This window comes from Netta rufina (assembly GCF_964035555.1).
Source record: "Netta rufina genome assembly, chromosome: 8".
Classification (NCBI taxonomy): domain Eukaryota; kingdom Metazoa; phylum Chordata; class Aves; order Anseriformes; family Anatidae; genus Netta; species Netta rufina.
Window position 1 is genome coordinate 11860609 of NC_140131.1, and position 24462 is coordinate 11885070.

A 24462-nucleotide genomic window follows, 5' to 3' on the forward strand; every position below is an offset into this window, starting at 1 on the left:
TACAATTTAGAGATACGGATATCATGTGGGACAGTGTCAAAGGCCTTAGAGAAGTCTAAGCAGATGACATCAGTAGTCCTTTCCTTGTTGACTGATGCAGTCACTCCATCGCAGAAGGGCATTTATTACACGTGGGGTGGAGAGCTCTTCAACTACAAGTGTCCTTAAAGAACTGCCAGCTCTGATCGGTGAGCTGGTCACGCAACTGAGCCAGCGGCACTGTGAGCTGAATGTTGGGGAGGGCACGGTTTCAACCCCTGCTCATCTTTCTGCGTGTTGTCCATTGACCATTTATGGTGCAATTCGTGAACATCCTTGAAGCATCACATAGCTTCAGACAAGCATGCTCTACAATCTCTGTTTACCATTTCTTCTGGTCATTCATATTAGATATTCTTTTTCTTTGACTGCTTTAAGTGATAGAAAGGAGTCTTGAACTTTGAATTCTTTTTCTGCCTTAGTCCTTATCAACCAAGTTGCCAACTGGCAGAGAGTGCAGAATCCTAATTACTTTTTGTGGTATGAGAAAGAACCTGGCTTGACATTTGGTGCCAAGAGTTATGCAGCAGAAAAACAAAGCAGCCTTTTTATTAAACAAATTTTATGTGAAAGAGAAGAAGGAAGGATTTTATATTTGCTTTTCTGGTTTTGACCAGTGAATGCTTTATTGCTGAAAGCAATAAAGTACCATTATTCCTGCTTGTAAAAAGCACTTAAGAACCAGGACTGCAAATGGTGGGATGGAAATTGCATTTAATCGTAAGCAGGCAAGGTTGTGTCAATGTGACATCTAAACAGAGAAGTGAACAGGGGACTTTTGAAGCATTACTGGTCAGTTTGATTTTGTAGTTGGTCAGTGGAAGGACCAGATGTATTTTTTTTCTTTGTCAGAAAGAAAGACTAGTGAAATCAGAATTTCTAGAGCTTAGGAGGGGAATGCCTAAACGAAATGGCAGTGGGGGCTGTTGGCATCTTAACAGGAATATCTTTGTCAGTGCTACTTTTGGTAGCAAAGGGAGGAAATCAGAAAGCAGATATATGCTAAAGAGACCTGTAGGTGGTGAGAGAGGAGAGTAGGTGTAATCACGGACTGGCACAGTTGTTCTTGAAGAGGCCGTGATATAGAAGTGTTTGTACCCATAAATCTGGTAAAATTTGGCTTGACTGCGAGAGGGTGATGCGACTTGTCTAGTGCAAAGCACTTCTTTACCCTATAGCCATACGCTTGGTAGGGCTGCTTTTTGGTGTAATATACTTGTTTTGCTCTAACAATAATGTTCCTCTTGAATAAAAATAACCTAAGAACGAGAAATGCTTTTCATCTGTATTCAGCCTTTCTTTTTCTCTTTGGGAGGGGTCAGTAGAGACAATAATGTTCTAATAATTCATTGATGGGGATTTTTTTTTTTCTACTAAGATATATGAACTACCTTGAAAACTGGGTCAACTTAAATGTTGTCACAAATGCTTATCACCAAGTGTATATTGCTGCATACCTGTCACACTCAGCAGTTGGAACGAATTTTGAGAAGAGGCTGGGATAAAAAGTGAGGCTCAGCAGGATTATTCTGTGCAAGAATCACACTCTTGCAGTTTGCCTTCTATGAAATGAAAGAGATGGGACAAAAACGCATTTAATACATATAAATACAAATAGGTTTGGTTTTTGCTTTTGAACTGATACTTTTGTTAGTCTAATTTATTTGTGCACGTTTGGCAAATGCAGTTATTATTCCCATGGTGGATTATTCTCGCTGCTTGAGAAACTGGCTTTATTGACGTACTAGAGATGGAAACTCACAGGGAATTGCCTGAAACCATTGAGAAGGGTGGAAGTCCTTTAAATAAAGTTAGTTGCAGTGTAATAATGGGATTGCTGGTGATATATTACATATTCACTGCTAACCAAGGAAGATCTTTTCAGAAGATTTTCTGCCAAAATAAAGTTACATAGAGAAAAGCTACAGTGTCCTCTCATGGCACATCTTTGCTTCAGAAACTATCCGTGGTCATAGTTTGCTGTAGCAAATTTAGCACTTGTGCCAGAGAACAACAGCATCTCATCCTAGTCGAACGGCGCAGTAAGGCTTGGGAACTAGCAGCCTGTGGGATCGGTGTGCTCGTGTGTTACATGCAGCTAGGTAGCTTGTCAGCCTGGACAGAGCAAAGTCAGGGCTCAGGCTCGCACTTTCCTTGCTGTGTTAACACAAGCTGGAAGTGTCCTTTGAAATATATCAGAAACTTTCCTATGTGGGCTGGGAAATGTTAGGGAGCAGTACTTAAGGTTCAGGCTAGCTCAGCAGCTAAAGCTTGCCCTATGAGTAATCCTAATCTGTACCCATCCAGTCCTTGGCTTTTTCACTGACAAAGCCATCAGGATGCTAGAAGGCAGTGGTGGCTTTGTGATGGAAATCAGTCCTGCCAAATATTACTTACTAAGAAGGTGACTCATTCATTTGGGACCAATTTTTAAGGCAGCATGTAACATCTCTCACACTTGGCATGAAGGATGTTGCTGAGTGTTTCAAGGAGATGGTTACAATCTCACTTGAAGTAAAGAAACAAAAAACAAACAAACAAACAAAAACCCTTCTCATTCACATTGTTGCTCTGAGAGCTGCATAGGAGTGCCAAGAACTGGACAGAGGCTGAAACTCAATAAATTTGCTCTCCCAGGGTGAACAAAATTTTGCCTTTAAGATGGAGTTTAAGAGTTGCTGGCTTCTTCTCAGGAGGAAGGCAAGAGGGCAGAGAAAAAAAACAAGTGGCCCAAATGGCCTTACTGTTTTACCAGGACATATGGCAGGTGAGTCCTTAGTGGCTCGTTCTTCAGAAGAAGAAGTGGAGGGGAAGCAGCACAAGGGAGTCTTCTGCTGAAGTGTGAAGAGTAAAGCAAATATAGACTCCAGTGCTTCTGCGTGAGAGGGAGGGAGTAGGAATAGGTTTCCTGGAACATATGTGGCTTGTCTGGGAGTACCGGGAGTCAGCAGCAGGGTGGCTGAGTAGAGAGGACTTGCTGTGATGTTGAAGGCCTGTTACCCTGCAGAAACGTTGTGTATACAGGAAGTTCTCAGGTTTTGTTGCAGGACTGATTTTGGGAAGCAGAGGAGTACGGTAGGCTTAGTGAGTTAGCACGTGAAGCTCTTCTCCAGCCCTTGGTGGGAATCCCAAGACTAACATGGTTAAAGATGAGAATACGATGCAACACTTCCCAGTTAGGATTACTCAAAACCCCTGGGTAGAGAGTAGATACAGCTTAAGCAACAATATCTCAGTTGTGATAACTACAGAAGTCTAGAGTTAGCATCCATGACCATTTGTGCATTCCCTGAATCAGAATCATAAAATTGTCTAGGTTGGAAAAGGTCTTCAAGATCATGACGTCCATCAGTCCATCAGACTGACAGGCCTTTAATTTCTTCAATCCTACTTTCAACCCTTCTATATCATGGCTATGGCCAATCCAAGTCAAACAATCAGAAATTGTGTCTAATGAATGCATTAGTTTAAATACCATAAACTATAAACACTACTAGTATATTTGGAGTTTGTTTCCTCTGCTTTTGAAGTTTCATGGTGTACTGAACATTACACTTTTTAGTTTGTCAACCACTCTAAGAATCACATTCTCTTTTAATCTCACCACTCTCAGAGCTGGAGATTTAAGAAAAAACATGCAATATTGTTAAAATTTCATAATATTTTTCACAATTGGCAATATGGTGACAAGAGTAAACATCATTAATCTAAGACTACAATATGCAGTAATCCATCCTATTCTGTTGGGGATGCTTGAGTCAAGAAAAGCTTTATTAGGTCACCAGAAGGAAAGTTGTTTACTAAGGTCCAGAAAAGGTTTTAATTTCCATGTTTTAGACATAAGCAACCTCTGCTATGTTCCTGAGAGAATAAAAAACCTGGAATGTAGACCCCAAACTTGTAAATATATTGACATTACCAAAACATGCTTTATTAAAGTAACAGCTGTGTAGGTTTTAAACAAATGATGAATGCATACAGAAAGCACATTTTGTTAACAATCTGTAGGCTGCAGTTTATCCATACAAAGTCTTTGGTAACCTTATGTAGACAGCAAATACAAAAGAAACAGAAAAAAGTCTGAAATCTATAGCATGCCCCACTGATTCCTGTAACATTCTGAAATTGACATTCTGTAACATCTTACATTTTTGATGTGCTCCCTTCATCCTTCAACATGAATTTCAGGGATGTTTCAAATGAGCTCTTAATTTACCAGATGTGCTTCATTTATGTTGTATCATTGCAGTGGCATATACGTGGCAGAGAGATTTATCCTAAAAAATAAGGATATACTGAAAGAAAGGGAAAAACACTGAAAAAATAGTGAGTGGAGAGGCTTGGTTCAAAGGAAGCAGCCTGGGTTTGAGAGAGAATTCAGTGATGTCAGCCTGCCTCTGAAAGCTTGCTGAAGTGTGTTAGACAGTTGGAAACTGAGTTGTAAAGAGGAAATTTAATCTGCTTCTTAGAGACAGCAAAATTTAACTGATGCTGGATAAGGAGAGCCTCCTGTGATGATGTATGGCTAATTTTCACAGAGGAAGTTTAATTCTTTCAGATATTGCAAGACTGCATTTACCACTTCAGTAAAAAGAGATTGCTGCTTGTGAAAATGCATTTAGTGAATGTTATTTAGGGGGGTGTTGGCATCTTATGCAGCACTGAGGCTTCTTCAGCCACTTGTTACCTGACCTGCAAAGCAATTGCAAGTTTTTCTTTGTGCAATAAGCTTTAGCTGAAGGAAAAAACTACCAATTGTTAATAAAATAATCAGATAAAAAAAGGCATGGTGTTAAGATGAATGGTTAATATGTGGAAAATTATTCAAGATAGAAATATTCTGCCTGCGGTTCTATTAATTTTATCGGTGCATATATAGTGCACAATTAGTGTACATAAGAATTACCTACACCCGTGTGCACTACACTGCATGGTATCTGCCAAATCTTTGCACTGTAAATAATTTACATTTATTGCCAAGCAGAATCAGAATTTTCCAATCTCAGAGGAAAACAAAGTCTTGTCAGCCCATCATGTTGTCGTTATTACTGAATGCCTAGTAACCATTTCCACAAGTGTAAAGTCTAGACATCCTAGCTTCTTGGCTGCGATAAGTTGATTGATTCCTGGAGCCAATTTGCTCAAGATGCAACTGTCTTTCTCGAACTTGATGTAGCATTTGCTCTGGGTAAGAAGAACAAAGAGAATGCCAGTACTTGTTTGTGCTTTGGGCTAATCTGGAAAGGGTGGAATATTTTATTTTATATTTTATATACCCCCTGCTACTACTCTTGCTAGCAGGGAGAAAGGAGGCGTTTTTCTGCAGTGATACTCGCAGTGCTTAATTAATACTCACCAGAGCTAAGCCCTGTAGAAAACAACAGAGAAAGTTTTTTTTTTTTTTGTTCTTGAAGAGGGAGGCTGAGTAACTTCTGAGACCCGAATCGCCATGGGTAGCTACAGGAAGTGAGCTGTTATTTCTGGTGAAAATGGCATTTTGTCATTGACAGACAGCATTTTGTCTGTCTGTGGGCTTGTGGTGGTCATTCCACTCTTTCACTTAGCAGGAGCCAAACGTAAAATATTCCTAGGAAGCGTTGGGTAGCTGGTCGTCAGATAGGGCAGAAAGGCATCACTCAGAGCAGACGAAAGGAAGCCATCTCAACCTGCAAAACGCACAGAGCCGGGTTCTGTCCGACCATGCTCAGCTGCACGTGGCAAACATATCTGCATTTCACATTTCCCTAATAAGAGTTTGTGCACTGCACAAAGCTTGCCTGTAGACATCCTAAGCAAATATTGATGAAGCAATTGGAAGCGGTGATCGGTCCAACCAGTGTCACTGCCCTATTCTGCAGATCCCGTTGGTACAGAGTTGCACGTGAAAGCTGGTTTGGCATAAAAAAAGATAGGCATTGAAGCTGAATATATAGCTTGTGTGTGATACATGTGTTGCCTCTTTAATGCAGATTTCCTCTTAAGAAACATTCACTTCAAAGCGTTGTGCAAACTACTGCACTACAGCGGCAGGCGTGGAAACACACTGCAGCGCGCCCCAGCTATGTCACACACCTGCCGTGCGCAAGGATCGGAAAAACAATCAGTCAGCAAGCGCTAGGATTGCTGGTACAGTATTTGCTGCCAATTTAAAAATAAGGACATGGGATAGGGTCAGTGTGATGTCCAGAGGAAGCCTTCACAGATACAATGCCATGGTGTTGCGTCCATAACTTGCTGTCAGCCCAGGAGGGAAGATGAGCCTGTTCTCCTTGGGTTGTCTGAGGTGCCACTGCCTGGCAAACCAGAAATGTCTTCCGTTTATGCACACTAAAGTAAGTGCTAAGCAGGGCATGTCTTTATTAGCTCTGGGAAAGAGCTCTCCTATTCTTGTGTTAGCAAAGGCTAGGATTTATTACAACACAGTGTGGGAAGGAATTAGTCATCCATGATGTGGAGTAGGATATTTTCTCTTTCACATGGCTTCTCCATTGCTGCTTTCTAAGCCAGTGGCATGTTCCTGCATTTTAGATAATGCATTTGCATTTCCAATTTGTACATTTTTCTTTCTGGTTTTCCTGTCTGTTGGCAGATAAGAAGGGAACAGGCAAGTGAATTAAGGGGAAAGGTGTTGAGTGCAGCCAGGGCTGCAGCAGAATGGCATGTGGGGAGGGAGGTGGTGACTTCCGACACCGCCACGGTGCTCTGTGACCGCATCTGCGTGTGAGCGGAACGCAGAAATGCCATGGTGCTCATAGAGGGCCCAATTTGCAAGTCAGGTGTCACGTTTTACACTAATAACTGGTTTGCATTCACGGCTATCGCTATTTGTGTCTGAGAGAAAAGTACCCGCGGTGTCCCTGTTCTCTCGCAGTGCAGCCCTGGGGTTGTGATGTGGAGCAGTGCCTCACCTCGCCTCCCAGCCTCTTACGCACCCGCGGTAGGGCTGGGTGACAGCAGTAAAGAAGCCCCTACCTCCTCATCTGCCTTAACAGCAGATTGTCTGGTGTAAAGAGCTTTGCGACATCAAATCTAGATTAAATCGCTGTTAAGAGTCACAGGATGGTGGTGGTGTTCTTAAACAGCAGCCGCTATTAAAATGTCAGCGCTGATGTCAGTCATCGCAGAGTACCTGGGTTAGTGCCGATCCCTTCCCCTGGCATCGAGGCTGGCAAATAGACAGGCCGCTACTTAAAGTGAGCTATCGTAAGTGAGGAGCACGTATTTAATCTCATCTGATATGCCTTATTATCCATATGTAAGATTAAAAGCATATGTTGTATTACTCCAGGAGCTGCACTGACCTCTGGATTTCATGCTTCTGGATTTTACTACTTCTTATGTACCGTTATGTTTTTATTCCGTATTCTGGCAACATCAAGGCTTACATGAAAGATATAAAGTCACAGATAACATGGTAATTTTCCATTTTATGACAACATTAGGGCTTTGACTTGTGAGCACTGTGCAAAATGTCTGATATTCACATCTTAATTAATTATTCAATCAAAGATTTGGCAGGTCAGTCAATGAGAACAATGTACGATGGACTGGAATTGATCACACTTCATTTCCCATCAACTGGCAGTGCAAAATGGTAGCTCAGATGACAAGTTAGGATCATTGCCAGTCATTTCTGGGCTTATGCCTTCAGTTCGTTCTTTCTTTTTTTCCAAATGAGAACCCCCAGACTGTCAGAGTGTCCTCTGATGTTGGTGACTAAAGCAATGCAGAGCTTTTGTAGCCTCTGAGGGACGTGAGGCTATTTCTGGTTCCATAATTAATGCTGCTGCATAGTTCTATAATCACCTAACCTTATTGAATTGTCCCCATGTGAAGATTTGATTTCAAATTTAGTAATCGTTATACATCATTTATTTTCACATAGATTACAAGTTCAAGACAGGATTTCACCCCAGAGCTCTTCGAATGTTATGCTCTTCACTTTTACTCTTTTTGCATATGCTTGTGACACTTCCAGCTCTGGTGATTTACTAGCAATTAGTAGGCTTCCCCGACAGATTTATTGGAGCTTTCAGAGAGTGATGAATCAGGTGTGTGACTGCGAAGAAGTGGCTCCCTAGGACTTTTATTCAATAGAGGGCCACTGACTTACATCCTGTGAAGAGCTTTGATTTCTAAAGCAGGACTTAGCGCAACTAAAGCTCCTAAACCCCAACGTAAAACAGCAGTTTAAAGAAATCTTGGCTTGGCCGCTGCCTAACCTCAGCAGTGTGCAAGTCAACTGCCTGCTTCCTCATTGGACTTTCAGGTGATCAGGGTGCCTACGGTGTGTTTTTGGCCAAAATCTTGGCCTGCTCCCTGTGTAAGGCTGGTCAGGATATGGCAATGGGAATTTCTGTCCTGCGGCTGAGCTCGGTGAGGCACTGGGGCAGCCTTGCCCCACCAAACACAGCTGGACGGGGCAGTGGCGCCCACCCGCTGCCATTGCCCATATCCAGGGGCTGGTCCTGCTCAGAGCGTGATGCCTGTCCTTGTGTTCTGCTTCCTAGTGTCGTGGTGCTTTGTTCCCACCAAAAATGTGACTTTCTGTGTAGGTTTTGGGATGTGGATTGATTGCTTTGGCAACAGTGAATATTAAAAAATAATCCAGTTGTGACAGGACCAAGTGCTTTTGTATTAACAAGCTTTCCTTTGAAAATGTATCGATCTGTTCTTTTTATTTGCTTTCCCAGATGTCCATTGCTCAATACCAATTGGAAAAAAAAATCTGATTTCTGATGTGAAATAGTCCCATGGTGAACAAATACACATTGAACCAAAATAAACTATTTTAATAACTTATTTTTAAATTAAATGCAAATGTGGCATTGCAGTCTTTTAAAGCAAACAAAACCTCCAATGTGTTTAGCATGTTAAAAAGAAGATTTGTGCTGTGTTCACAATGTTATACAATAATTAAAAAGGAAACCAGTTAAGCCTTCAGAACCTGTCCTGTTCTATAGGATGTAATTAATTTTTGTTTAATTATAGTAGTGCTGTGGTGTGATTATTATTTTTTTAGGGTAGAAATTCTGCACGGTTGCAATTTTCTGTTTTGGGAAGCAGTACACATGACAGAAAGGGAAGGGTTTTAACCACACCACAGCTGTAATTAAATGCTGACATGTCTGTAAAGTTTGGCTGCCGTTTTCTTCAGATGTGGATTTCTAGGACAGAGGCTGCCCCTGGCCGTGCCACGCTAGCGGAGGCAGCAGGTCCTCCTAGGAGGATGACTTGTTCTTCCCCCGGGTGTGCAGATAGGCAGGCCTGGCACAGCACAGGCAGTACCACACCTGAGGTGAAATTCAGTGGCTTTTAGGGCATCAGGGTGACCAGTGTCCTCAAGGGCTCTTCCTTGTGAGCAGCACAGACAGCCATCTCGCAGTGCCTGTGGCTGGGCGCACCGAGTCAGGATTATGCTCTCATGCCATCTCCTGGCAAAGGCTGTCACCATGTTTGCCTCTGTACCACGTCCCTTCTGTGCCCCATCCTGTGTCCTCAACCTTGTCCTGCCTGCCAGCCCTGTGAGACAGGCAGGGGGCTGCGGGTGGCCTTGCTGGGGTGTGGTGGGGATCACAGAGGATGGTGCTGGTACCGGAGGTACGCAGAGCCTGGCTGGGGTTGCTGAGGCTGTGGGCTCGGGCGTCACAGGCCTGCTATGTGCCTGCAGTCGCCAAGGTGGATGCGAGTGCTGGGCTCTGAGGGAAGCCAGGAGCTGAAAATGTCAGGCGGGTGGCAGAAGGGTGCCAGCTCTCCCTGCCAGCCAGGCAGTGGGATTTGGCAGCTGTGGGTGCTCCTCAGCCCATTCTGCTCAGCCCCAAGGGCTGCCCCAGGGCCCTGCGTTAAGGACAGGAGGAACCATCTGCAGACCTCTTGGGTCGGTGGAGTGAAGTGGTTGTGCCTGAGGAGAATCTGGCCTTTCTGAGTCTTTGCTGAAAGGTTTCCATACAAAAAGCTGTGACATGTCACTGTTGCCCCTGTAATGAAGAAGAGGCCCTGCCATCTCTCCTGAGATTTGAAACTGTGGCTCTAGAGAGGTTTAGATTTATCAAAAATGCTGTTTAGGTGGGCAGGCACTATGTGGGGCAGTAAAGCTGGAAAGATGACCTACATGTCCAGTGCTGAAAAACTTCAGAATATGCCTATTGCTCTGAAGAAAATGCTTAACAGAGGCGCAAGGATGTGAAAGAAGAACTGGGGGCTGCAGGCAGGCAGGTGCAGTGACCTGAAAGCAGCCTTCCTCTCAGAATCCAGGGCTTCCTGCTGCCAGGTATCACATCTCAAGGCGCTCAGTAACAGTGATTTGTAGCAATGAAAGAGACTGAGAGAGATTTTGAAAGACCTCTGCAGCCTCGTGCTTCTTGGTCATGCTCTCAGGTTTTCTTTTTCATTCCTCCACCACCACCCATCTTGTAGCATTTGGGGCTGAATTTTCTGGACGTTCAGTGTCACTAAAGAAAGTAATTCCACCCACCTATATATATATATATATATATTTTATTATTATTATTATTATTTTTTACTTCTCTTTGCCTCCTGTTTGCATTGTGAAACTGCTCCAAAGACTGATCTGGTGAAATAAACTCCCCTCCACCTCCCCGCAAAAAAGGGGAAGCGAGCAGGAACTGTTTAATGTCACTACCAAGTAAAATGCACTTCAAATGACACACAATCACATTCAGGGATCACAATTTAGGACTATTAATGTAAAATAAAAAGCAGATAAAGTGTAAAGCACCCACGAATCCCTTGGGACTCTGGGGCTCTGCACTTCACCTCTTCCCAGGGTGGCTCCCCGTCTGCTGCTGCTTGCTAGAAGATTCCTTTCTTCCCAATTTCAGTGGTATCTGTTCTTAAACCTGCCTCTCGGTGGCATGCCCTTCTACACTTCAAATACCTTGGCTTAATGTGTAGGGTCACTGGATTTAAGTTATACCATTCCCCAGTTTATAGATAAGCTCTGTCTTTAAGCAAGGAATATTGCTGAAGAGCGTTAGCCAAGTGCCTGGGAATTATTCTTCACTCAAATCAGCTGACAGTAAAACATAAATAAAAGCACTTACGTGCCACGGCCCCAAGAGATGGCACAGTTATAAATGTCTGTGAAATGCACAGATATGGAAATCTACTTAACTCTACTTCTAGCAAGGTCAAACCCGCTCTCTCCCTGTAATTAGCTGCCTTGCTATCAGCTCTTCCCTGGCTCGTTTTTTCAAAGATTCCCTCTTCTCATTTGCCCTGCAGCTCAGGGTGCCTTCATTGGAAAGAGCCCTTCCTTTCCCCTCAGCCAGCCTTTTTCTCTGTTTCCTCTAGAGATACCAGCTAACCTCAAACTTTCACCAGACTTATTTACCCCTCACTCATTCAGAAGATAGCTTTGACGTTCCTGATATAAATTAAGAGCATCTCATCTCCTTGGGGAATCACCTGCCACACTGGCAGACAAGAGTGCCCCTCGACTGTCTAATTAACCCTTGGTGGCAGGTGCAGTTCAGTGCTAAACATTTCCTGGGAGTATTTAACTTCATATTAACCTGTGTACTGGGAAACAGGATAGATACAAATAGCCCAGTGGGATAAATATGTTTATTTTTGTTTCCTGATCAGGAGTGTTGACCCCTGAATTCAAAGGAATATTTTTCAAATTTAGTTGTCGTCCAAAATAAGTTTAAAATTATAAGAAATTAAAAATCTGCATCTGCACCTATTTAACATGTCTGCAAGATATTTTCTTGTCATTTTGTTTTAGTCCAAAACTAAAGATAGAAATATTTTAGCCCCAAACCCACCCTCTTTTTCTTCTCTACATATGCATATGGGAGAAGTCCCAGTGACTTTCTAAATCCTGTAGCTATGGAATGAGATGGGTGTTTTGACCAGTTGTACCAGTACCAGATTCTGGCACCTTCCTTTATTGTCAAGAAGTAAAGACTAGTCTGGGTTACTATAAAATAAACAGATGAGGATTATACAAAGCTAGCCACATAAAAATCAAAAGGTCTTGGAGGACACAGTGAGGTTGGACATTTTTGACCGTTTTTGAAACAAAGACCTTGGAAAGCAATAAGGAGCCCTGCTTTTTATTGCAGTCAACTTCAACAAGGTAGAGAAATAAAAGACAAAATACGTTTTAGAGAAAATTCTCTGTGGGGTCAGTGACTCTTTCTAAGAAGATATTTGATCTTAAATTTCTTCTGCTCTGTCCTAGAGACTCAGCATGCTGTGTTGATGTTGTCATCTGAAAACTGGGTGCCCCTGGAAAGGCGTGCCTGTGTCCTTGCAATTGCTGTCACGCTATTGCCTTCTAGGATATGGCCGTAGTGAGAGTTTAGATGTATTTGGATGAGCCAAAGAGTGTTGCAGAAAGACGTGAGCTTTAAGCTGAAAACTTAGGCACAGTCTTTAAGGATCAATGATGCTCACCTTTAAAGCTGGGTTAGGTAAAAGAGTGACCCTGTGAAAATTGAAGCTCAAAAAAATCTTGCACAGCCACGACAGGTGCAGAGAGAGCAGCCGAGGGCATATTTCCATGAGGAATTGCCAAAACATACCAAAGCAGATGAGAGAAGCTGATGTGCAAACTTTCGGAAGCAAAAATCCAAAGCATCCAGTGCCTTCTCTATGGACTGTTGTAATAGTTCCTGTTTTTCTGAAATGTTGGTAACAGTTTGCATAGTTAAGACACCATGCTTGTTGCTTTATTGCATTTTAGTGCAAGTACTTCAGCTGCAGAACAAAAGTAAAGCAGTTTGATGTAATATGAATGTCTATTTGCACTCCTTTTAAGATAAACATTAGGCAATAACCATTTCTTTTGAGCCTGTATATTGTTCGTATGATTCTCTCTCTCATAACAGCTCAGGTTCATCAACATGATGCATTCCTGCCTGATTTTCCAGTGCTGTCTTTCATTGAAGATATTCTTTTCTTTCTCTGATTGCTTTTTCTTCTTAGACCATTACTCTAGTTGATAGCTCCAGGTTATCATTGTATCCTATCTCCCTCTCCAATAAGCCTATGATTGATACTAATCTTCCTCATGGGACACATTTATAGGATGCAGGATGGAAACTACTCTCTAAATCTTAGCTTTATATGTGCTGACAATTTGCAAGGTTGCACCTTATATTCACTTCAGGTGGCTTAGGGGAAAACATCAGCACCTTGTAATCATGCTTCCAAATAAGAAAAGAAATGTGCTCCCCGTCCTACAAGTTATCTTGTTGTTCGGGCTCCTGTGCTGCTTCCGCTTGTTTTTTATGTGACTAGCAAGGGCTTGGTTTCTGTAGGTGGTCAATGTCCTGTAACCAAACTCATGCCATTCCTTTCCAGTGAGAGGAGCCATATTTTAATTAATCTAATGGAAGCTTTGACTAGCAGGCAGTTCCCTGAAAAAGAGTTAATGTGCCGGAAAACACTTCACACAAGCAGAAGACTCTTCATTGACTAATGTGCTGAACGGTACTTTTTCTAAGAAAATTATCCCAGTGAAAGCTTTATGGAGTGCATTTGTTTTTTTATTTTTCTTTTCGTAATACAGCCTCATGTTTAGAAATTGAATTAGATTCGCCTAAGGACCATTTGAAAATAGAATTATTATATTTTTACTACAAGTTTTGCAGATGCCCATCAGTATAATATCGTGGCAGACACAAATATTCCATTCCTTGGAGAAATAAAACCTAGGGCACTGTGATCACTGGTGTGATGAATGCATTTGCTGAAGTTTGGCTATTTCACTGTTTCGATTTATCAAATATCTGAAGGCAGAGTCCAGTTATATAATTAACTCTGAAGAATCAATGGGAAATGAAGATGCTAATGTTTCCACAACATTTGCATATTCAAGCTCTACATCTCAAGAAACAAAGAGAAGTAATAAGAAATTCATTTGTTTTATCTTTTATCTTTTTAAACAGACATGCATTTATCTTTCTAAACAGACTTGCCAGACCTTTTTTGAATTGCAAAGTTTTACTGCAAATGCTTGTTATTTGGATTTGCATACGGATTAACAATGTTGGGAAGTGGTATCTCCTAACCCTTTCTATTTACTTGTGTGGTATCAGTCACTGGGATACAGTTTTCAAAGCAATCAGTGCTTTTATTTCAGTGGATAATGCACTTTGTTTTCATGGCAGAATGTCTAATGCTCTGAAAGTCTAGTTCAACAAAAATTATAAATGTATTTGCTCAGGGGATCTTTCTTCCTCTTTAAGGCCTTCTCTGTACCTGCTAGCATAAGGGTTAAAGAACAAAAAGCTATGAAACTTGAGGGGAAAGTCTGAGCTGGCATGCGTAGTGTAAAAATGAAGCTACACTCTTTATCTGAACATATGTTTGAGAATTTAATGGTCAAAGCAAAATCATGTCTTAGATCAGAACTTGGCACCACAAAACCAAAACTCCCGGGGACTTAAGAGGCATGTTCCACAGAAAGTTGAGGTTGGTTGAGGTTCAAAATCCTATACGTGCTTTGGGTGTTTCAGTCTGTTTTTCCTTCCAGCTTTTAATACATAGAAATATGACCTAAATATCCCGATATGCATCTGAATTATATTTGCTATTCAGACTAGTTTGAGAGCATCATTTCATAGTGTGTCAGGTGCGTGGGGATGGGAAATACTAAAGCAAATACTTGTGCGTCTCTTTTTTCATGTTTAGTTCTTTTCACATGCCCTTGTTCCACGATCAATATATTACAAAGTAAAAAGTATTGGGGAACTTGCATTATTTTCACAAGATCATGTCTCCCAAAGTAATTTACAATTTGGAAAGCCGTTCTGGAGTGCACAGCTGTCGTTCACTAATGAGACAGGTTGAGCCCCACGGCTTGCTGCGTTGACTCGGAGAGCAGACATTACTTTGCAAATGTGCAGCTTCAGGGTTTCTATTCTACTTTAAGGTGATTGGAATTTCTCAAAGAAGAATAGATTAGGCCTTACAATCACTTGTCTCCTAGGAAAAATACTAAGGAAGGAGATGCACCTTGGGAAGCAACATGCTATAGCTTGGTTGTGAATGGCAGGTGTAATGGCAAGAGAGGCCGTGTACCTGGAGCTGTGCTGGGTGGCAGGGGCCCGCCAGAGCTGGAGCAGCCGTCTGTGCGTTTGTGGTACCTGCAGCTCCTGCAAAGGCCAAGGTGCTGTCGTGACAGGGAGACTGCCCTAGGAGCCACTGGGAGGGGAGAACTGGGGAGGAGCAGCCAGCCTCTGCTAGAGCAGCCGTCTCAAGCCAGCAGCTGGTGAGATACCCCAAAGCTGCTCAAGGCTCCAAGAAAGTACAAACTGAACTGAAGGTGCCAGGACAAAGTACGATGTTAACAGCAATGTGTTAATTGCACAGTGTCATTGCTGGTAGCTCATGACCCAGCAATCAAGAATGAGTCGTAAGTAACAAGTTACATTGAACCTAGGGTAAATACAGTGTTTGTTAATATCAGGTATGAAATAGCGATCAAGTTCTGAGCACAAGGCAAGGAACAGGAAAAGTAATTACTGAGGTAACACGCAGTGAGTGTCACAAGGTAACTGTTGTGTGTAGGCCAGGCACAAAGGGAACTAGGTAGGGTAGACATGTAACTCCTACCAAAGAAATTCACTTATTTCTAACAACAACAACAAAAAAGCCTGCTCTGGAAGAAGATGGCCATCCTCTGAATCAGTAAGATGGTTTCTTTCAGGGTCCATGTGTACCTTTTCTAGCCATTAATATTGCCCTATCTGAATTAATTCAATTGCAAACAGAAACAATTCTGCTTTCCTTTAGATCACAGTTCCAATTTCTACCACTGCTTTTATGCTAGCATCAGTCTGAGAGCTGCTGTGAAGCTGGTTGTTGGTGTGGTTTGGTTAGCGTAAGGTGAAGAAGCCCTACGGTTCTTTATTCTGGGTAGGATAGGAGACAAGTGTGTTGGTACTGAGGAACAAAAAGCTCTGTGGAGATGTTGCAGGGCAATAGGAGCCCACAGCTCTCAGGTACTCCAGCAGCAGAGAACGCTACCGGTGGCAGCCCTATTTCAGTTACTTGAGCAGCCTCATTGACGGTCTGCGCTTTCAGTCTCAAATGTTTAGCTAAAGGTCATTCATCCAAAAGGAATTTGGATATTTTTAAATCTTTCTCGGTCTCTTGCTCACTCCAATACACTTGGAAATCATCTGCAATATTTCCAGCCACATCTATTAGGAATGTTGGTGTTAAGGAACTGATAGGTGGTCTTATTCTGCTGAACTCAGTAATGAGCTTTTCTCCACTCCAGAAGATTTTTTTTTTTTTTTTTTTGGCCGGGTCATTATTGCCAAGATAAAATATGTGATTTTTTTATTTATAGAAAGGAAACTTTTTTATACTCCTGATAGTGGAATGATCTGAACCCAGGGGTCTTGAAAGTAGGTCATTAAGGACTCAGTAGGAAGAAGTGTGCTTTCCAGTGCTGCTTATTTTACTGGAGGGAATTGTCCTGTTTTCTAAAATCTTGGCTTTAAAATCAAAGGCCTTTTTTAAGCAAAATAAATAAATAAAAATTGATCACTTGATTTCATCACAGAGAAAATAATTGTATCTAAGAGTAACATATTTTGAATCAGGAATAACATTCTTCCATTGATTTTTTTGAGCAATAAAGTGTCTGAAAATAACATTTTTCTATCATTGGACAACATAGATTTTGAAGTCAATACCACAGCAGAGATTGTCTCAAATTGGAAAATACAGGAACAACTCTGACATTGTTGGTTTTTTTTTGTTGTTGCTGTTTGCTTGTTGGTTGCTTTTAAACAAACCGGAAGTATGTGGTATAGCAGCAGTACTGACTGGGCTGTAACATGTGACAGCTTCCAGGAGTCATTTTGGCCCATGATAGTTACAGTTGTGCCAGGCTGTGCTCAGTCGTCACGGCCACCACGGGGCTGTTTCGGGGTTTACCAGAACCTGGCAAGGTTCCCCTGCGCCCTTCATTCACTGGGGACAGCCCTTCTATCAGGGAAAAGCACCAGCTCATTTTGCCAGCTCCTAGAGTACTAGCACAGTCAGCTTGCTTTCTTGTAATCTCTTTTTCCCCTCTCTCCCTGTGAATTTTTGGTTGACTGAAAGTAAGAGAAAAAATTCAGGCAGTTTGTCACTAAGTGCCCAGCGTGTTGACGCGACTGACTTGTGCTGTAGAAGTGGCCACGTGCTCTGTGTGCAAGGTGCTGTTGGTGTACTTCAGGTGCACATGAAAACATAGCTGCTTATTGCTGGTGACAACGGGTGCCATTAAATGGTAGCAGCTTTTACATGTGTTCTGTGTTATGTTTCAAGGTAGCTAATAGAGGTGCCATAAAACTCACCTACCTCTCACTTTTCTGGGCATTTGGAAACAAGATTAATGAAGTAAGGGTTGCATTGCCTACCTAAAATATAACTCGTATGTCATGGGTTTGCTTTTTTTGGCTTGCTTTTTTTCCACATATCACTGTAATAATTACCTTAGCAGAGAGCTTTCTGTGGACTTAATGTTCTTCTGGCTTAATGGCCCCTGGTTATTCTCAGGCCATCAACTTTTCCCAGCTGGTCATCAATCCCAAAGCAATGCCTTGTGCCTCCATTATTATTGCTTAAGTAGATGACATTTCTGGTGCAACCACTGCCTTCCCAATGATATTACAGCCAATAGGTTTTTCTCCTTGCTTTCAATATTGTCAGGGCCTCAGAGACAGCTGGTATGAGAATGTTGTGGCTGTTGGCTGTGAATTCCTCTGGCAATTTTAGGTGTGAGTTTTGTACATTCAGACTGAAAGACTCAGTGAGGTGAGTGTAAATGACTTGCCCAGAACAGGCACAAGTTATCAGCCCCCATGCATCATTGATGTATTAGTTGGATAATACCTGAATGCTTCAGTCCCAAGACCTTTTCCCAAAAGGAGCCATTTTCAAACAAGATGTGGGACAGATGTTTTGGGAGTGTTAATGTGCATCATCTAGCAAATGTTGACATTTCCCTCCTCACCCCACAAAAAATGTTTCAACAGCTTCACTGTGGTTACCATCATTTCCTCACAAGTGACATTCTCTGGCAGACTTTTAAAAGAAACAAGTAACGTGTAGGCCAGAAACCAGCAGAGATTGTTTTAGGTGAAAATGTCTCGCAATGTGGATATTCAAACCCATGTGATTAACACTGGTGCCGACTACATTTCCTTTAACCTCATTAGCACTTCAGCTTGCTTTCCCATGCATGATGGTGGAGAAGCTAGTTCACCTTAGAGCCTTTTGCTAGGTAATTTATCAAAGTGTCAGATGAAAGCTTAAAGGAAAACGCATGTAAATACTGCATTAGAAGCCTTGGCTCACAAAAGCATGAACATTTCTACTCATATCATTAGCCTGGATTACGGTCCATATATGTGAAAGAAAAAAGACATTGTTTGGGAAATGGAGACCCAAAGCTCACTGGTTGTATAGCTAAAGAAATGGTATAATTTAGTTATTTTTTCTTTAATTAAAAAAAAAAAAGCTCAGACTGCAACCCCTTATTTCCTTCAGAATTAAAAACATTACTTAAATAAAGCAACTCCTTCAAATACTGGATGCTGAAGTATTTGCAAACAGGGCGTTAAGATGATCTCAGACCTAGGCTACATGTATGTCTTGTTTTGACCTGTAGAGTTTTTTGAGTTGCATCATAACACACTGATTTAATTATTTATTGCCTATATCTATGTGGTCGATACCAAGTATAATTATATGCTGCTGTACTAACTGCTCCTCATCTATAAATCCATCAAGTGTACACTTGGGGACACGCTAGCTTTGTTTGTAGTGGCACAAACAACAAGCTGCCATGGAGAGCCATGGGATCTGATCGGGAGAGGTGCTGAGGCCCGTGCTGTCAGGGGTGGGTTTAGGTTGGTAGAACTCGGAGCCAACGAGTAGTGCTGGATCAGGCCGGCATCTAGTGCAGGGGATGACTGCTCCCAGTCCATTGTGTGTCTGACTTGGAGCCTCTGGAATTAAACAAGTCTAGTACTCACCAGGAAGGTGTTAGAACCCCAGTCTTTTTGGTTCACAGTCATTTTTATTGACTGAGCTTGTTCCCTGAGGTTGTTGTCTTTATTTTTGTCATTATCTATAGTTCAGTTGTTCAGTTTGTGTTCGGTTGGTTGGTTTGTCTCTTCTCATAAGAAACGCCAGCACGCCAAGTCAGGACAGCAAGTCAGGCTACTGCCTTTTCCCTGCATGGGGATGCACAGTCTGTATGGTCTGTAATTTGGTCTTACTGGCCTTAGATGCTGCAAGATATGGTTTCGTAGAGGATCACGGAGGCACACCTTCAGACAGTCTTCATGTCTCAGTTTGCTGTATTCTTGTTGGAAATCAACACTTTTGGGATTCTGTTAACCCTTTGCTCCTTTTCAGTTCTCATGCTGGGCAGCAGATAAGCTTACATACTCCTCATTTTTATATATATTTATTTATGTATTTATTTAATTCAGTAGCATGATTAATAATGCATTTTCATGAAAACTTGGTGTAGTCTTGCGATTCTGTTAGGTCAGACACTCACTGAACAGGCCCCTCCTGTTCCATTTTATTGTGTAACTTTTAAACGTGACCTGACAAGCTAGGAAACATTCAGTGAGCTGCCTCACTGTCATGTAAAAGCTATGCAGACGTTAATGACCAGCTCTGATGGCAGAACCACAACAGAAGTATGAGAGCAGTGCAGTGGTTATGTTGCTGATTTGGAAATAGTGTGGAAGGATTAGTCCAAGATATAATTCTTTTCCTTTAGCAAGATGTCCTGACCGTAGAGTTGAAAAGCTATTCACACCTGTGCTTATGAGGACTTACAAATGATTATTTCATGCAAAAATTGGAAGAGGAGGAATCTGAAATACTCCAGTTAGAGCTCATTTATAGCAAATAGAAGAAGTACAATGCTATGCAGCTGTGAAGAGTTTAGAAGCCATTGTCATTACTATATATGAAGGTTAAGCAGCAGTGGAAAGGAGGATTTGGATTCAATTCCACCAAGAACTGTAAGGGTTACGCACAATTTCCCTCTCTATAAAAGGTACAGGTAGTATGTTCCCAGTTATTTGGGAAGAATGCTGAGAGAGATTTATAAAAAGTCCACTGAGATTTTCATTGTAAAATATTCCATGTCTATGTAAAATACTAGTTACGATTATCATGTAGTGAATGGGAAGGTGTTCACAGCTAATTTTGAGTATGTCTGTCTTTGCAGCCTTTAAAAATGCATTGCAAGAGCTGTGCATTGGTAACCAGTTCTGGACACCTTCTGGGAAGTAAACAAGGTGACAGAATCGACGAGACAGAGTGCGTAATACGAATGAATGATGCACCTACTCGAGGTTATGGAAGAGATGTTGGAAACAAAACGAGCCTTCGAGTCATTGCACACTCCAGTATTCAGAGGATTTTGCGAAACCGCAACGAACTCTTAAATATGAGCCATGGTGCTGTGTTTATCTTCTGGGGTCCTAGCAGCTACATGAGGAGAGATGGTAAAGGCTTGGTATATAACAACCTGCAGCTGATGAATCAGATACTCCCTCAATTAAAAGCATATATGATTTCTCGCCACAAGATGCTTCAATTTGATGACCTTTTTAAACGAGAAACTGGGAAAGACAGGTGAGAAAATTTATGTGGATACATTTGGGGGAAGTCATACAGCAGAAAAATAATGTAGCTTATATGTACCAATTTCAGATCTGCTCAGAGGGACTATCACACCCATTAAATCCTCTGCTGCATGAGTTGTAATATGGTATAACAGACCAAATAACATCACTTGTAACATAAGGAAAAATTATGCATCAAAATAATTTTTGTGGAGTATTGCCACATCAACTTAGAATACCAGAGTCTGGCTGTGCTGCCTATATAGACAAGGAGGTAGAAGCTGTTTAAATCTCACTTTGGGGTAATATACCTAAAAGTTTCCTTTTTTTTTTTTTTTTTTTTTTGGATTCTGAAAAATCAGAATGGATAGCTTATATTTTCTTACAGAGGAAATGCCACTGTTCTATGAATTATAATAGCTGTTTATTGAATTTAAGCTTTCTTGGAACATTGCAGCTGTAAAGCTTCTTGTAATACAAATAAACATTAGTCATACATTAGGTGCTTCAGAGGAGTTCATCATGTATTTCCAACTGGGAAAAGGAAAGTTATTACAATAGTTACATCTTTACGAGACTGTTTATGACTTGTAGGCTGATCTTCAAATCAAATTTTTAATAAGTGACCCACTGCAGGACTTGAGTATTTTCACATATAATGTTTGAAAATTGGCATTTAAGCCAAAGACTTCCTAGAGAGAATCACGTTTATCGTTAACGAACTCCTATTTTTTTACATATTAAATATGCAGCTGTAAAAAATGGAACAGGGTCCCCACTTCAGTACAAATGAAGAGGTGGGTTTATTGTGCAGTAACTCATGGTAAAATTCTCTTACTTCACAAAAATATACAGCACAGCCTGAAGCTGGGCTCAGTCCTCTGTAGACAGAGGGCTCGAGGGCACAGACTTGTCTTTGGGGCTGTACAATGGAGGCAGAGCCTGTGGCACAGGAAATTCCTGTATCCTATTAGTTGATGGTGACTGCATCTTTGGTTAGCATTTGCTGTCTTTTGTCATATCCCATGTGCTTTTCTTGCAGAGCCCAGCTCAGTTACTGTGGATCAAACTAAGTATCCAAATACTTGTCTGACTTGCATTAACACTTAAAGCACACAGTAACTTGTTCAGCTTCTTACTGTTAAAGGTCCTTTCCTCTTCATCCCCAAAACAGTGGTTGTGATTTTCTACCAGAGTTGTTCACTCAGAGCTGAGCGAAGTGAGAAGGTTATAATCTGTGGGAATTAAGCAAAAAAAAACACAAAGGATTATCTGTATGGCCAGTATTTACAAAGGCATTACAATTCACAAAGCTGTGGTAAAGCTGTAACTGGCTACCACCAGCCCTAGGGGTCAGAGGCACAGTGCCTCCTTGTGCCCCAGCTGACTCTCTCACTGTGGGACTGCTCCCAGTCCCGTTTTGAGGAAGAGCTGGCCGGTTCTGCCATGAGGAGCTGGGGTCCCGTTCGTTTCCTGACTCTTGCTGTGCAATTTCAGGCAGGCTGCTGCTTTCTCATTCTGTATTACCCATCTGGAGCAGGAGGCCTATAGCTAAGCACGGAATGAAAGCATTTCTTTTTCTGCACAGGCACCAGGCCCAGTCTTGGCTCCTGAAACGTTTTCAAGAAGTCTGAGACATTAATGATGTTATAACAAGTTTATAGTGGGCTCAGTCGTGGGCACCCTGAACTCCCAACATGAATCAATGCTGCTTGAATCTAGCAAAACTCAGCCTCATTCATGAACAGCTCCTGTTGCATTTAAGAAATTTCAGGCTCTGCTGTAGAGGAACCACTGCTTTAGAGGGAATACAGCATACTTGAAGGACTAAGATGGTTAAAATGGGAGACAAAAATAAATGAATAGGCAGGAAAATGAAGGAAAGATGAAAAGAAACATGGGTAGGAAAGACTTTCTAAGGGAAGAACACTTATGTAGCTCTGGGGGCAGGAGCAGAACATTGTACAGCCCAGGATGATGCTGTTCCCTGGGAGGTTTCTGCTGAGCTCTCGACATCAGTGCCTGCAAAAAAAAAAAAAAAAAAAAAAAAAAAAAAAGAGAGAGAGAGAAATCTGATTGCAAGGGTGTAATAATCAAACCATTCCTTTCTGTCTTGAAAATGATGAGAAAAAAAGTAATTGGATGTATTGTGCTTTACAATAAAAAGCTGATTTTGAAAAGAAGGAAAACCTTCAGAAAACATTGCCAATTAAATAGTACAGTGAATGACGAAGGCTGCAGAGCAATATACTTGGTATTATAAAGTAACTGTACTTGAAAATAACTTTATAATTGAATAAGGGTACATTAAGAAAATATGATTCAGAACCAATATTATAGTAATTAGATAAAGGAAGCATAAATGAAATAACTGCAGGAAGAGTATTTCCATAGAGATTATAAATGAGATTTTGGTGGAGCAGAAAGGCCTTTAATTGTAATTTAGTGTGCACTACAGAATTATCAGCACAGTGTGTTAGTTCATCATATAAAAGAATATCTGATAATTTCCCCTAATAAGCACATGACAGTTCTTCATATTCTTTCATTACAGCTGATTAGGTATAAAAACAGTATTCTTTTGTTGGAATCTTGTTCACAGCATTTATGAAAAGGCAAGACATTGTAACCCTGTTTCTATATTGCTGTCCTACAGATGTGGTATTTAAGGAGGCCAAAGTAGTACTTGAGTATATTTTTAGATCGTTATTCTATTGTTTGACTTTTAAGCTTACTTAAATTCAGTTATTCTCCGATTTACTGAAAACACTAAATTGCAAAATAAGTGTGTAAGCAAAAAGAAAACTAACCCAGCAGACAGTCTAGCTAGCTTTCCTGATGTGTGCAGAGCCTAGGTCACGGTCTAAGTGCAACTGCTCCCTCAGTTCTGGATGCAAGGTCTTAGGCACCTAGAACAACGCCTTGTACAAGCTCCAAAATACAGCCTATGATCCTAAATTACCCGGTGATTCATAGGCTCAGAAACTCTCAAGTGGCAGAAAAGCAATTTTTTAGGCTTTTCCCTACCCGTCCCTTCCCTAATAATTTTGAGCCAGAAATTATTTACTGGTTTGTATTGTTGCCATGCCTGAAGGCCTCTGCTGAGCTTACGACCCAGCTACTACATTGTGATAAATTGTCTTCCTCTCCCGTCTCCTCCCCCTTTCACCACCCCCAAAAAAAAAAAAAAGCTTAAGTGCAAATGCAGATAAGGATAAAGCCCCATAATTGGAACTAATGAGATGCTTAAATCAGTTATTCTCCAAATGCTAGCTTAGCCTGAAAGCCATCAGGAGCAGTGAAGTCGTACATTCTGGGAGCTTACACATAACCAGGTAACCAGCAAAGGGCACGGCAAAGCACACAGGCTCCCCAGCATCCTTTAGGCATTTCTGGTTACGGAATACCCTTATGTTTAGAAGTGCCTTTTTAACAGCAGACATGGATACCACCACTTCTTTTGTTAGTTTGCAGTAGTCTTAATTCACTGAGGAAACAGGAGACCTCAGTACAAGGCACTCCTCAAATCTTAAAGGCTCACAACATTTTACCTGACACAAGCCTGCACACTTAGCTCTTGCAATGCCTCAGCTTGAGTAAGAGATGGAAGGAGACTCACCAGTCACTGTAACAGTCTGAAGCCAGGAATCTAAGCCCATCTTTTCGGAAGGCTGGCGAGTTTGAACCTCTTCTGCACGACTTTTCTAGATGAGTAAGTAGCCATCAGAGAGACCTGCTCTTTCCTTTTTTAATAGTATTTCAAAGGAGACCTCTGAATGCATTTGTTTTCTCAGGG

The 24462-nt window shown here is 41.5% G+C and overlaps 1 protein-coding gene and 1 long non-coding RNA gene across 2 annotated transcripts in view; one reads left to right on the top strand and one right to left on the bottom strand.

Annotated features, from left to right (window-relative positions):
* ST6GALNAC5 (ST6 N-acetylgalactosaminide alpha-2,6-sialyltransferase 5) overlaps positions 1–24462 on the top strand; it is a gene marked incomplete at both ends in the record, with an annotated part of 69365 nt that overhangs the window by 36148 nt on the left and 8755 nt on the right. Inside the window, one exon of the mRNA XM_084291468.1 lies at positions 20267–20676. Coding sequence (XP_084147594.1) covers positions 20267–20676 — 410 coding nt within the window. The remainder of the gene's footprint in view (positions 1–20266; positions 20677–24462) is intronic.
* Positions 20546–24343, bottom strand: LOC311212232. The gene is made up of 3 exons (XR_014618683.1): positions 24286–24343; positions 21806–21901; positions 20546–20663 (listed from the first exon to the last, which is right to left on the bottom strand). It is a non-coding gene; the product is annotated as an uncharacterized lncRNA (long non-coding RNA).